The sequence below is a fragment of the Bactrocera dorsalis genome, chromosome 1 (assembly GCF_023373825.1).
Source record: "Bactrocera dorsalis isolate Fly_Bdor chromosome 1, ASM2337382v1, whole genome shotgun sequence".
NCBI classification, from domain to species: domain Eukaryota; kingdom Metazoa; phylum Arthropoda; class Insecta; order Diptera; family Tephritidae; genus Bactrocera; species Bactrocera dorsalis.
In genome coordinates this window covers 24,972,635-24,987,087 of record NC_064303.1, presented here as the reverse complement: position 1 = coordinate 24,987,087, position 14,453 = coordinate 24,972,635, and the positions used below count along the sequence as shown (strand labels likewise).

The 14,453-nt window shown below is 33.3% G+C and overlaps 1 protein-coding gene across 15 annotated transcripts in view; it reads left to right on the top strand.

Annotated features, from left to right (window-relative positions):
- The window catches only part of LOC105233358 (uncharacterized), a 52,036-nt gene that overhangs the window by 17,540 nt on the left and 20,043 nt on the right, over positions 1–14,453 (top strand). For 9 of the 15 annotated variants that reach the window (XM_049446735.1, XM_049446708.1, XM_049446716.1 and 6 more), the window contains exon 2: positions 4,360–4,444. The exons of 4 other annotated variants lie outside the window; for them this stretch is intronic. In XM_049446735.1, coding sequence (XP_049302692.1) covers positions 4,364–4,444 — 81 coding nt within the window. In that variant the 5' untranslated portion in view covers positions 4,360–4,363. Of the gene's footprint in view, positions 1–4,359; positions 4,445–10,433; positions 13,235–13,286; positions 14,117–14,453 lie in introns of those variants that run through there. 2 more of the 15 variants (XM_049446724.1, XM_049446753.1) reach the window with 2 other exon arrangements.

The following is a 14,453-nucleotide window of genomic DNA, read 5'->3' as shown; positions in this document are numbered from 1 at the left end:
CTATTTATTTTTACGCGTGACTGAGCAAAAAATAACAGAAAAAAGCAATCAAACGGTAATCTTAAAACACAAGTGGCAAAAAAAATTTGGAATAAACTAAACATTTCGTTAATCAATGAAAAAACTGCCTCGAAAAAACTGAAAACATTGCTAAATAAATATCATAATAAAATAAATTTTAAAAGTAGACCAAGTAAGTCTTCAACGTTTCTGGAAACAATTGATCAAGTGTTTTATATTGGAAAATGTCAGTGCGCAAAAACATTGCCTTGCTGCTGTGGTTTAATACCCATTGAACTCTAATAGTTTATGATTGATCAGCACAGTAAGAGTAAGCTAACCATTCCCGAATTCGAGGCGATTGCTGTTGACCAATTTAAATTTTTGCAATTTTTACATTTATACAGTCCACGCGATATTTACCACCAACGCTGCGAGAAATTGTTAACACTGTCATCCAAAATAATTCATACTTCGCTCATCCTGAAAATATCTTACTGGCAATGTTTTATGATAAGAGAATAGATGTTCGCGAAAGAGCCATAAAAAAGATAGTATATTATCGTGATAAAGTTTGTGATCCGACTAATCTAAAGGTTTATGATAAAAAGCACGCCATAAATTTTGAATACTCAGGTAGTCTTTGATCTGGTTGACCTAGATGATGACAGTGTTTTGTCTGAGCCTTCATTCTCAGCAAACATTCCATACGAACACTTGTTGCAGTTTATTGAGTCTGATGATCCGCCGCTTCCTGACCCAGGGATTCCATGTCATACCCAAGCAACTGAGCGTTGTGTACAGCTTCTGACAACAGTTTCACGACGCGCTATTGCCGTAACTATAGAAAGTCGTACTACAACACCACGCATGGAATCTAAAAAAAGACTTTAAAACCTAAAAAAACTAAAACTAGACAAGATTCTCAGTCCTCAGCAAAAAAAAACAATGTCTGTAGCTTGCACCACAAAAACATTTAATTTTTTGAAAACTTAATTACAATAATAAAATTTTATTTTCGATATTCCACAATTTTAGAATTTATTGAAAAAATATGGGAATATCTGTATGCTGCATACATAACATTACAGAAGCACAGAATTTCGTTGTAATCGAAGAAACCAAGCACAATTTTGCGGATCGCTTCTTATGAAAGTGTAAAGTTTTTGAGTACAATTTAATAAGTATGACCTCAAAATCTAAAGTCGCTATGCGCGAACTGGGAATTAATTTTAGACCCTTGGTTTGTTGGAAAAACTTTCTTAGAATTTTCTGTAGTTTTCGTTTTTGCTAGCCGCTTTAGCCGCACAAATTGATTGACGACCAAAAATTGCTCAGAATCCAACATTCGAACGAAGCTTGTGACCGATTATTTGACCAAAATTTCACATTTTAACCATTTGTTCTGTTTTTTTTTTTTAAGTACTGTTTACTTTGGAACGCACCTTGTATATCGGTCAATATGTGAGTTATCCCAATGAAAATAAGAGCGTGTTTTATTTATAACATTGAATCATTGTGCCAAAAAGAGTTAAATTTAAGCGAAAACTTGGCCTAGCCTCTATGTATATAGCATCAGGATTTTCTAACATTCGCCTGACTTTACTCTATATCAGGGATGGGCACATTTTTGCCCGAAAAGTTAGCAAAGTGCGCACGGGGGCTAGATGAGGGGAATATCAGTGTACGGAGAGAAGAGCATAAGAGGTTGCGAAAAAAAATCAATTACATTCCTCCACAACTTAATGTTCATAGCAGAATCAGAGATAAAGAGATCCCCAACTCTCCTGTCACTGGAAATGTGAGAGCCGCTCACCTACCGAACTTTGACAGTTGACTGGATTGGGTAGGTGTTGACGTTTTGCAATTGGAATGACTGGAACGGCCAGATTGAAATTATACCAAAAATATATGTGAACGGAGGAATTTGTTGCCGCCGTTCAAAGTCGCTAATAAAAATTTAAAACAATGAAAATCAAAGAAAATGCGAAATTTAAATATATTTCATGAAACGTTTTGTAATTTGATGCATAATAGAATTAATTTTCTATTACAATTGATTAAAAACATTTATTAATTGAGAACTAACAGGCTTAATTCACCTTATTAAGTATTGAAAGATCGAAATTCAGTTGTTTTAATATACCATAAAATCATAAAAAAGGAATTAAGTAGTTTCGCCATATATTAAAAGTCCAATATATAATAATTTGCAATCGTAATAAATGTTGGGTATTTTAATTTAAAAAACCCAAAAATTCTTATTTTGTTCGATCTGCCCATAATGGAAAATGTTATAAAAAACGCTTATATTGAGGCGCTCTCACACTGGAATAAGTTTGGCATCCCATTATCCCTGGCAGAATGGTTGCGGCAATACTGACATTGTACACAAATTTAAGAGCGGAAGTTTACTTCATATCGGAATTGTACAGTTGTGTGAACCAAAAGAGCTAAACATAATTTGCACGTTTTGGAGATTCGCATTAATATCTGTTTTAATTTACCTTTGCATGCTGGAAATTCTAATCACTGTTAGGAAAGAAATATATATGTTACACTTGTATCTAAAAACAATTTTATTTAATAAGAAAACAGCATATTTTAAAACTTCACAACACCTTTTGGTTGTTCCTATTTTGTTCACACCACTGTACATGTGATAGATCAGTTAATGGTGGTGATGCCAGTTGTAAAAATTCATTTTAGTTACAATGGGGAAAACTTTTCTCAAGTTGTGGGCTTTTATACGTACATATGTATGCATATCTATAACAATGTTGCCATTACTCAATACGCATATGTAGTTTTGTACACATCTAAGTTATCAATTATAATTTTTCATAATATAAAATATTAAAACTGAAATCAAACTATTAAAATTAGTTTATATATTTGTAAATAATAGCATTCGATTCTGAATTTGAGTTATTTTAAGAAAATTTCAAATACATATATTGAAGACAATTTTTAAATTTACTACAGTATATCGAGCCTGGCAACCCTGCGGAAAACCTAATGTCGTTGGAAATTCTACGATTGGCGGGTGGTAGAAGGGTTGTTGGGGAATTATTTACATTGCGCTCTCATAAGATTCATTTGGTCATGTGTGTTTGAAGAAACAGTGGTTCATAAACTGAAGTTATTATTGAAATTACTTTTTATAAGGAAGTTTAAAGAAATAACTTGGTTTGAAAATTTTGCCTTTTTGCTTCGAAATTTATATCTAAAATAAGAAGTAGGTTATCTGATTTAAATTTTTGTACAATAATGGACATTTTGAGGCAAAGTCTCAATTTGAGACTAGTTACTATTCACTAAACAGTCTCTAGCGTTAGTCTCAAAATATTGAGACCTGGTAGTTAGCAGGTCACAAAACCAAAAAGAGCTCTTGTCTGCCATTTTGAATATAATGAATAAAAATCATCATAGATATTAATCGATTGTCGTTTCTTTATATTTTGTAAGCAACTCAAACACGAAAAGATGAAAAATAAATCATTTTTACATAAATTTCGTAAATATTATGAAACAAAGTCAACATATATTTTTATTTTTATTGATAATTATGTTTTTTGACTATGTTATAGGAAATTTAATATTTGTTATCGACATATTTATTTTCATTCAAGTGTAAAAACATCTCTGAATAATGAAATGTAATAGATTTTGTGACTGTCACTTACAGAATAGCAATATCGTCTCAAGTCTTAAAAATTGTCTCTAATTTAAAATCTCAAATTTAGAGACAAGTTACATAATCGCACGGTAAATCAAAGATATAATTTATTTTTTCAAATAAACAAAATTAAATGCTGGTATAAAAACTTATTAAAAAAAATGATTACTAAAATCAAATATTTATTATACTTTTTGTTATTTGTCTTACATTTTATACATTTATAGTAGTTACAAAGAAACTTAAAATTGTTAGGCAATTTTACAGTTATTACCCACAGTGCAACTTCCCATATATGCGCGCGCTCTCATTTGTAAACATGGTGTCGGAAAATACGTTGCTCTCATTTGTAAATATGGAGTGGTAAAATACGTTGCTCTCATTTCCCTCTTCATGTTTGCCCTCAAAATGTGCACTCGTGCCCGCACGGGCAAAATGCCACTGAGGGCTAATATGCCCACCCCTGCTCTATATTATTGGTTTTACACATTAAAGTACTTCCATGGCTTTCATCCTTGAAGGTTGCAAGAGTATAAATTGTTGGGTTGCACCCGAACTTAGCCCTTCCTCACTTGTTTATCTAAAATTTGTTACAATAAGTCGTTTTCTAATTAAATTTTCAATTTCAATATTCATATTCGTTGCGTAATGTATTCGAGTATTTTTTTGTTTTTCTACAGATAAATGCCACGCCATCGTAAAGGAGCAAAAAATATTGGTCGGCGTACTCGAAGCGCGCAAATGTCCTATAATCGTCGATTAAGAGTAAGATTTTTCACCCTTACTTAAAACAAATAAAAGTTTTTATTTACAATACAGCTATTGCCACGGTCGAATTTTGATAAGTGTAAATGTAATTACGTTAGGCATTAAAATAACTTGTTACAACTTATTAAAAAACGTCTGTTGGGTCTTCTAGTTTATATATTCTGTATATATAAAATTTCTTAGATTTTAATCTCTGGATGACGTTTTACAACTTAAGGGGTTTTCCTGGCTTTGATTCTTGCAAGTTGAAAGAGTATATAGATTTTTCATCAAAAATAATCATGAGTGATGAGCCCATTTCCATCTCTAGCGGGTTCCCTAAATAAGCAAAATATATGCTTCTGGGGCACTGAAAATCCGCGTATAACCCACGATGAGTCATTACACCCGCTCAAAGTCACTGTTTGGTGTGCTGTTTTCGCTGAAGGAGTCATCGGACTTTTTTTCTTCGAAGACGTTACGAGCCAAATGGTTACTGTGGGTGGTGAGCGCTACAGAGCAGTGATCAACGAGTCCTGTTTGCCGCAACTGGATGAATTGGGATTGGAAAACATGTGGTTCCAACAGGACGGTGCAACGGCACACACTGCACGTGCCACAACCAATATGCTGAAGGATGCATTTCCCGGGCGCCTATTCTCCCGTTTTGGCGATTTGTACTGGCGAGCAAGATCGCCTGATTTGACCGCTCCATACCTTTTTTTTGGGGGCTTTTTGAAGTCGCGGGTTTATGTCAACAAGCCTCAGACTATTGCAGCTCTTAAAGACAATATCCGTCAAGAATGTGAGGACCTATCGCGGGAAGTTCTGGTCAAAGTGATGGAAAATGCCATAAAAAGGGTTAGCTCAAATAAGAATCTTTAATTCTTACCGCTGGTGGGGGAAAAATGAAGACCTTATTTGAGCTGAGAATTTATTCATTCTGGTTTTTATTTAGTATTTTTCTTGCTTATATACAAATTTTAAAACTATCTTAAATAACTAAATATGTATATGTGTATGAGTGTATGTATGTATTGCAGCATATTGTTTATGCTGCTTAATATGTTTTATGCTACATGGGGTTGTTTTCAAGTGTACAATTTAATACATGTGTGTGCGTGTGTGTTATCTCTTCTGTAAATTTATGACTAGTGTCCTCATGCATTTTTATTATTATTAGATGCACATTGCATTTAAATGCATGGGATTGTTTATGTACATATGTACATACATATGTATGTATGTATCTTTGAAAATAGATATTTATATTTAGTAGAATTTCGGCTTTGCTGATAAGTAAGCATTTTCAATGATATTTGAACACCATATATCTATACATTTTTGTTGAAATTACGACTGATTTGTATTTTATTAAAAGTATGTATGTACATATTTACATTAGGGTGTTTTTTTTTGAGCTATTAATTTCTTTCAGTCCCGTCACGAAATTTCCTTGGAAATACCCTAAAAAAAAGTCCCTGAAAATTTTAGCCATTAATATTAACATTAAGAACTGGACCAAAATTTTCCATAGAAAATACACTACAATCATGAATTTTTATCTTTAAATTCCTACAGATCAGAGGTATTTTATGGCATCGCTTTGACTTTAGACGCATATTTCTCAGAATTGTTCACTCTACAAATGTGTCCAGTAGTGATGAGCGATATTTCACTACCGGTGATTTTTCACTTTTGAAAAATCGCAAATCGCAACTGCGATCACTTTTTATAAATAGCAGTTCGCTGCTATGAACTGCGATTGCGATCGCATAAATTGATTGAATAATTCAATTTTACAACAGTGATACCATAATTTCGAACATAACCTTGCCATTTTTGTTAAAGTGAAGTGATTGTGAAGTTTTTCATATTTTTATAAAAATAACATAAAAACCAATTTCTGTTATTGTTTAACTAAACAACATCAATAATTACGCGTATATAACTTATAGAAAGTATAATTTTAACATCTAATGACGTGTAAAGTGTAAAAGTGAATTTGTCATTTCGGGATATACGAAGTTTTTTGATAAAAACAAAGAAAATATTGATTTTAAAGGCACGCGCCATACATATTCGTAAAGTAGAACTAAAAACGAGTAAGACATTTCCCGTGAAAATTGGTGCACGTTTTCGGAAAAGCCGCTCTCCTGAACATTTACCAGTAAATTTATCGTAGGAAAGTTTCTTGACCGTTTCTTAAGCGTTTTTTTTTATGAAGTTTTTACATTTCTTGAGAGAAGTTTTTACATTTCTGGATACTAAGCTTATAACTTGAAACTGGTCACTTAATTCGATTCTTAATCGACTCCGACTACTGAAGATCGATTCCGAAAACTCGAGTATTTTACGAGAAAACTCGATTCTCGAGTAGAATCGGAATCGAGTTAGCCATCCCTAGTGTAACGTTCTTATAATTTTTAATAATGGCAGGAAATGTATCAAGGAAAAGAAGTGAAGTGTGATGTTTGAAGTGGTAGATGAAATATAATCAAAATGGAATATTTTAATTTGTTTTAATAAAATTTTTAATTTTACTTATAGTTAAAACCAAATTTGAAAGCTTTTTGTGATGAAAACAAGAATTGTAACTAATTAATTTCAGAAAAAATGATGGAAAAAAATATTACGGGTTTTTAATATTTTCCCAAAGATTAGGAAACTCGCGTTAATTATTTGGTCTTGAAAATATTAAAAGCGGGTATTCTAAACAAAATTACTCTAATGGTAATTCCTTCTAAGAAATGTGTGAAACCATCATACCAACATAAAAATGAACTATGCAATACGCTCTAAGTGTCAGGTAGCCGAACCGCTCCAACATTTGCGAAAATGTAGTGAAAAGAAAGGCGGAAAAACTTGACTCGAGTTACAGGAGCCAAAAGAGAATTTGCCGCCAATAACGACAAAATGTTTCCGTCGTTCGCGTCTACGTAAGTGGAACAGACCCGGACTTTTATTCGGCCAAACAGTGTCAAATTGGCAGAATCTGCCGCTACAACAACAACAACGACGTTTGAACGTCGACTTAGTTGCGATCACAATAGCAATATAAAATCACAGTGATTTAAAAATAGCAATCACTGAAATCACAGATATCGAAAAATCACAATTTCGCTCATCTCTAGTGTCCAGTGCAACAAAGTCGTAACTCATACCGGCGAGGTAGTACGGGGCTCTAAACCCGATTTTTCCAAGAATTTCACATTATTTTTTGTATATATCTCGTAAAAGACAGGAGCTATAGAAAAAATGTACATGACAAATTTGTAGGAAATTTTATTTGCTATAAAAAAAGATCCGAGAGCATCATTAATACTTCTCGAGATATTCGGTTTTTAAGTAAGGCCGGTTCCTCTTCAAGCAGGTGGCTGCAGGGCTGGTTTCTACGAAAACATACAGGTAGTATACGGGCCTCACTGTGTAAGTGCTCGATGGGAGACATCCCTTAATTGTCCAGAGTGAGGTATTTTGGCAGGTTTGTATCTTACCCATTCGGGTCGTACTGCTTCCAGGCGACAATATTGGTGCGACGTAGTTTGTAACTAGCCGGCCGATTGTCTTTTATGTTGCTAGAAATGTCCCTTTGTCTTTGTCCCAAGTGCTACAGGCTACCGATTTGAGTATCTTGTTGCACCTCTGTACTTTAGTGACAATCGCGGTTGTATGCGGAGCGAAGGAGTGCATACTGTCGAATGTTACACCAAAAATGTTATGGTTATTTACCGTGGGAATTCTGACTCCATCGACAGAAATGTTGAGTTCCAGTCTGTACTTCTTCATCCAGTTCGTGAATAGGGTAACCATGGATTTAGCAGGGCAGTGTTTTAGGTTCCTAGCAGTGAAGAAACGAGAAAGTTCTGGGAGATGGGCGTTCACTTTTGAACGCATGGCATCAATCCTATTGCCCCACGTCATTAGCGTACAATCTTCTACGTATGAGGTTTTAGAGACTGCTTCTGATGGTTGAGGGAGTTTCGAAATACATTGATTAAACAATAGCGAGAAAAGCAATGGTTGACGGTGTCGAAGGCCTTCGATAAGTCCGACGCTACTAGGACAGTTCTCTCACAGGGCGGTTTTTGGTTGAGGTTACGAGCGATCTGGGCGGTTATGACGCTTCAGGGGAAAGGTTTCAGTAATGGTACCACCCTTCCGATTTTACACACATCGGGTATGTGAAGTGTGGTCAGTAACAAAAAGGAAACCTTGGAGATATAGTTAACTTCCACCGAGTCAAGGTGTTTTAACATCAGCATATTTATATCGCCTGGGGTGGTGAATTTCGATGCCTTTGATTTGTTGATGACACTCAGAACCTTCCCATCGTTGAAAAGAGGGTGTGGAATAAATTGTCAGCTAAAGTAGCTGTCGCACAGCTTCGGGTCCGAAAAAGCATGACCGTCGAATGTCATGTTTCCTCGGATTAGGCAGGGATTTGACAGTATTCCAAACCTTGTTCACGCCGGCGGAGAGATTGCATGACTTCAGGTACTCTACCCGTTTCGTTCGCTTATGTTGATTTATCAGCTGTCGAATCTCCAAGTTGAAATCCCTATAGCTGGGATCACAGAGATCGACCTGGCGTAAGGAGGCGCACTAGTTTGCTAAGACCGCTGCTTCAGCTGATAAGTTGGGTCGTAGTTCATGAATTCGACCAGCGGGAATTAAGTGCGCAGCAGCAGCGATCACCTTGCGGAACTTACGTTCGCCAACGAATACGTCCGTAGGAATGGGTAGTGAGTTGAAGGTATTCTCGGTGAATTTCATAAAGCCGACCCAGTTAGCTTTTTTAAAGTTTATATAGGTACGGTTGTGCACAGGAGTAAAGTCGGAGGGTTTTTCGATTGAGATTGGGAGGCATGCTGCCTAGTTGAGCTTCTGGGACCGTATAGATTCTTTGTTGGCCACTAGACTGGTGTAGCGGTACATTTCGCGACCTGGATGCATCTTGTTCAGCCGTTGAGACTGACGCATTCGTGCGTCTGCAGCATGGGACCACTCCCTATTAGTCTTAAGGCTTCAACCATTGCATGAATTGCATCTAATCGAAACGGAATTATGGTGGAGCCTTTTTGCTAGGTGTTGCACTAATAGTGACAGCATTACCATGTTATTGATCCAAACGAGATTAGATGACCCATGAACCATAATATTGTTACAAAAGTAGTATTAAGTTGTATTTGTATTGCTATATGCATCCCTTATTATAAACAATAGCTGTAGGTATATGGAATAGCATTTGTCTTGTTGTAGACATCTGGCGCCGCGGCTGTCTGCTTGTCGAAACAATAGACATCTGGCGCCGCACTGTCTGTTTGTCAACTTAAACAATTGCTGAGTCTGGCGCCGCGGCTGTCTGCTTGCGTCTGGCGCCGTATAGCATTATGTTCTGGTAATTTCCAGACGTAATATTCTAAAAGGACACTTCGGCATCCGCGAGGAGTGCGTGGCTATATAAGCCGTGGCAGCGCCAACGTGATGAACCAGTTCTAAGAGTAAACTGCTATAGTGTAGACGAGTTGTAAAATAAAGAGATTTTGTTGAAGTGAATTAAACGGTTTTATTTGTCAATCCAGAGATACGAACCTAGTAAAGTAAACTAGTAAGGAGTAAATTCGTAACAATATTTTTGTAATTGTAAACGCAATGATTTATTTCGTTATGTGTGTATGTATGTATGTACGTAAATATTTGTATGTACATATTTAAGTATATATGAATTGTTGCAAATAATGCATTAAAAAATAACTGATTTAAAAATTGAATAAATTTTTTTTTATTTTGTATTCTTTAAAAAAATTAATTGAGAATAATTTTTGTAATTATTATTATTATAATTATATAATTATAATTTGTAAGAATTACTTCATTCTGATTTTATTTTTATATTTTAAGCCTTTATATACAAATTTTCAAACTATCTTAAATAACTAAATATAAGTTTGTGTGTAAATGTATATCTTGAGTCAATAGCTGATCGTATATATACATATGCACGTCTCACCCTAAGTAAATATGTTTGTGTTGTTGTATATTTGATTTGTTGAGTGCACGCGTACTGCATATAAATGCATACGTGACTCATATACATAAATGTACATATGTTGTGGCCCTTTGGTACCAACACACATGTTCATTTGTGAACACATGCATATATGAAAAAAAATCGCAAAATCGGATTAAAAACGTGTTTTTAAATTTTAATATAATCTCAAATAACGGATTGAAAAATAAACAAAAAGCCATTTTGAAGACAAATATCGAAAAAAAAGTTAGCTAACCTAAAATACCGATAAAAAAAAATATTTATATTCTTATATTCTCAAAAATTAAAAAACTAAACAAACAGAGGTGTTGTGGAATCCAATGTGACAAAATTTGGAAAAAAATTCTATTAAGTTTTTAATGAGTTCCGAATTAAAGAAAAATTTGTAGAGATCTAAAACACAAAAAACAAGAAGATTCTTCATTAGTAAGGATGTCGTTATCGGGTTGACCATTTTCAAACAAAAAATAATAATAAAAAAATAAAAATATATCAAATCAAAATTTTTGGAAATCCAAGGCAGACACGATAGAGCATTGTATAAAGAAGATATATACCAAATTTCAAAGGAATGGGTTCAGTAGCACTTAATATATACATACATATGTATGTGTGTCAACCACCACCACCAAAAAAACTAAGAAAAGTTAAGTTTGAACATACATAAGTATGTTTAAACAACATTAAGTAAATATTGTTTGGTCAAAGACCACTTTTTTTTTTCAAATTTTAAAAAATTTTACATAGAATATAGCACTTTGTTTTTGAAATATTCTTAGTTTACCTAGAACATAAGTTATTAACAAATATGAATCTCTTTGAATATTTGTTTGCGATGCGACCTGCATCCTGCCCGCCGTCCGACAAATGCAGATGCGAAATGCATCGAGCAATTACTTCCCTAAGGCAGAATATCAAAGATTTTGTATCCAAAAAATTTTCGGATGATGTTTAAATATACAACTACATATAAACCCTAGAAATTTCGCTTTAACCAATTATTTCTTTCCCTCTTAAAAAACCTAAAAAAAACGATTTTTTTAAGCCTCTAAAGCAGGCTCCCCCCTTAAATATAAGCATTTTTTTCTAAAACTCAATAATTAAGACATCTCGTGTTTTATTCTTATATTTTCTGGTTAAAGATAATTAATTCGTAACAATAATTATATATAATCTTAATTTACATTTCAAATCTATGAGCGATTATCTTCTTGCTTTGTTTCTGATAGCAAAACCCTTAAAATTGGTTTCCGTGACATCCAAAACCGATACAAATTCTGTTTCGAATATCAAACCAATAATATCTGAATTCATGACACCTACTACTTTTTTTTATCGGTTTCAATTCTGATTCCGACAACTATCATATTACACAACACCCCTGAAAAATATTGTTTCAAAATTTCAATTTAGCCCCGTTTAAAAAAGTTTTTATACTCAATTTTTTATACTTCAAGTTTCCTAGTGAAGGTGCAAAACAGTTGTTTTTCTCTGCAGGAGTTAATTCTTTACTTTTAGGCATTTTTAATGTGCACAAAACCATGATCACAATCGAAATAAATGCAACTAAAACTAAATTCAATTCTAATATGCACTAGCATCCATAATATTATCGAAAAATAGTAAACCAAACAAAATCCGCACGAGCTAGCAGAGTTGAAAACGAAAACAAAACTCTTTTGTGAGCACAGAATTTCGCCGAAACGGACAATTGTATGTTTTCTACAATGAATTAAAAATGTACTTATGTAAGTACTTATGTACATACTTACAAGCTCTGGCTTTTGGCTTCCCACGAAGCGGTCCATCATGGTTATACATATGTACATAAATATCTATGCAAAATATATACATACATACATATGCATGTAAGTAGGTATATGAAGGTTAGTACCAGGATTTCTTTTAAGTATTCACTTATGTCCACATATACATGCCTACATACATACATACATATGTACATATGTATATGCATAAGAACTCAAGATATGTTAACATTCTACGAGTAAATGCAAGGCGAAATGTGTTTGCTCATCAAATTTTCTTTACACCAAATAGGTCATAACAAATCGTTTATGAAACATGATACTCACTCACTTTGTTTGTGGAGGCATAATACGCAACAGTATGCAGTATGCTCTTATGAACAAAAAGTTGATATTAATTTTACAATTACTTTGGACAATTAGTAATAAAGTTCTCAATTCTCTTTAATAATGTAAACAAAAATGTTTAATTGACTCCGTACTTCCATTGATATTTTCATAAATTTACTTACATACATATGTATGTATGTAATTGAATTTTATGTGTTTTTTGTTCCTTTAACTTCATCTTAAGAATCATTCTTACTGTCACTGTTTGTTGTTGTGGAGATAATGTACGCTTGACAATATTGTTTACATACATATGTCCAAATAATTCCTTTGGAAGGCATTAGGTACATAAATAAATGCATACATATAAGCATAACCACTTTGTTCGTACACTCAGTATTGTGTTTAGTGTTTAATGGTTACGTCGTCAATCGGACATCTCGGGAATATAATTTCTTTTTGCTACCATTTACTTATATTTATGCAGGGCATAATTTGTAATACGCGTTAATATTTTAATATCATTTTCTACATATATATACTTACCTTGATTCGCCTAAAGCCAGTACATCAGGAAATATTGAAAAACGTAAACAAAGTTTTAACTGACATCAACAAAAGAACATGTTTGAACATGCATCGCCGGGTAGTGCATTGGTAACTTAAACAACAAACAACATTTTATTTCAAAACAAAGAAAATATAAAATAAAATATACATATGTACATGCATACTTATGTTTATCCAAACATGTACATACATACATACATATACATATGAATTAAAATACATTTGTACGTATTAGTTTGTTTCTTAACTGCTAGTAGCTGCTGGCTAGAGAAGTTACTCTCACAAAGAGCGAAATAACGAAAAAGTAATGAAACGGAAAACTGGCAGAAATTAACAAGGAAATGTTTAAATGTGGTTTTTCACAATCACTTCAATAAACACTTGAAATTTAATCAGTAGAATTCGTACTCAAATATAGTTCGAAACTATTAAAATAAACAAAATCAAAACAAATTCGTCGTAGAAATTTCACCAGCAGAAACTAGCAGCTCTTAGCTCCTTACTCTCTCAACTTTTGCTCTCTTCTGCTAGTTTTTTGCTTTTCAGGCAAAAAAATTGCTAGCTATTGCTAGTTAGCAGTTAAGAAACAAAGTTTATGTACATATGTATGTATTTGGAATGTTACAATTTTTATATAAAGTGAGGTGTTCTTCAAAATAAATATCAGTATTGACTGGAAATCTCAATGGAATACTTCTTTAATATTTAAAAAATTATAATTATTGATATACATACATATGTATGTACAAGCAAAACAGTTTAATAAATAAAAGTGGCTACTGCAACCCCAAATTTTATCTCAACTTTGTATATGTGTAAACAAATTGCTTAAAAAAGTGATAGTTCAATGTTAAAACATCGTCATGAGGGGATTCGGAAAATAAAGAAATAAAAAGAAAAAATGTGGGGAAATACGAAGTAAAACAATGTACTTACATGGAATTATGAAATCAGTTAAAAAGTTATAAAGTAAATAAATTCTATATGTACTTAATATTATAAAGAGGAAAATTTTGTTTGTTTGATTTGAATAGGCTCCGAGACACTTGACGGATTTTAAAAATTCTTTCACTGTTGGGAAGCTACACCACCTCGTTATCAAAATGTTAGAGATCCTTACTAAAAATAATGTAACTCAAAGTGTACAAAAAACTACTTAAAAAATACCTTACATCGCGTCCGCTGCGAATACTATTGATTATAGAATACAAAAATGTGCTAAAACTTTGCAGAACATATAATTATCTACAAAAAATTCGCTACAGCATATGTATGTCCAACTGTTGAAGCTACGTCAAAATAAAAA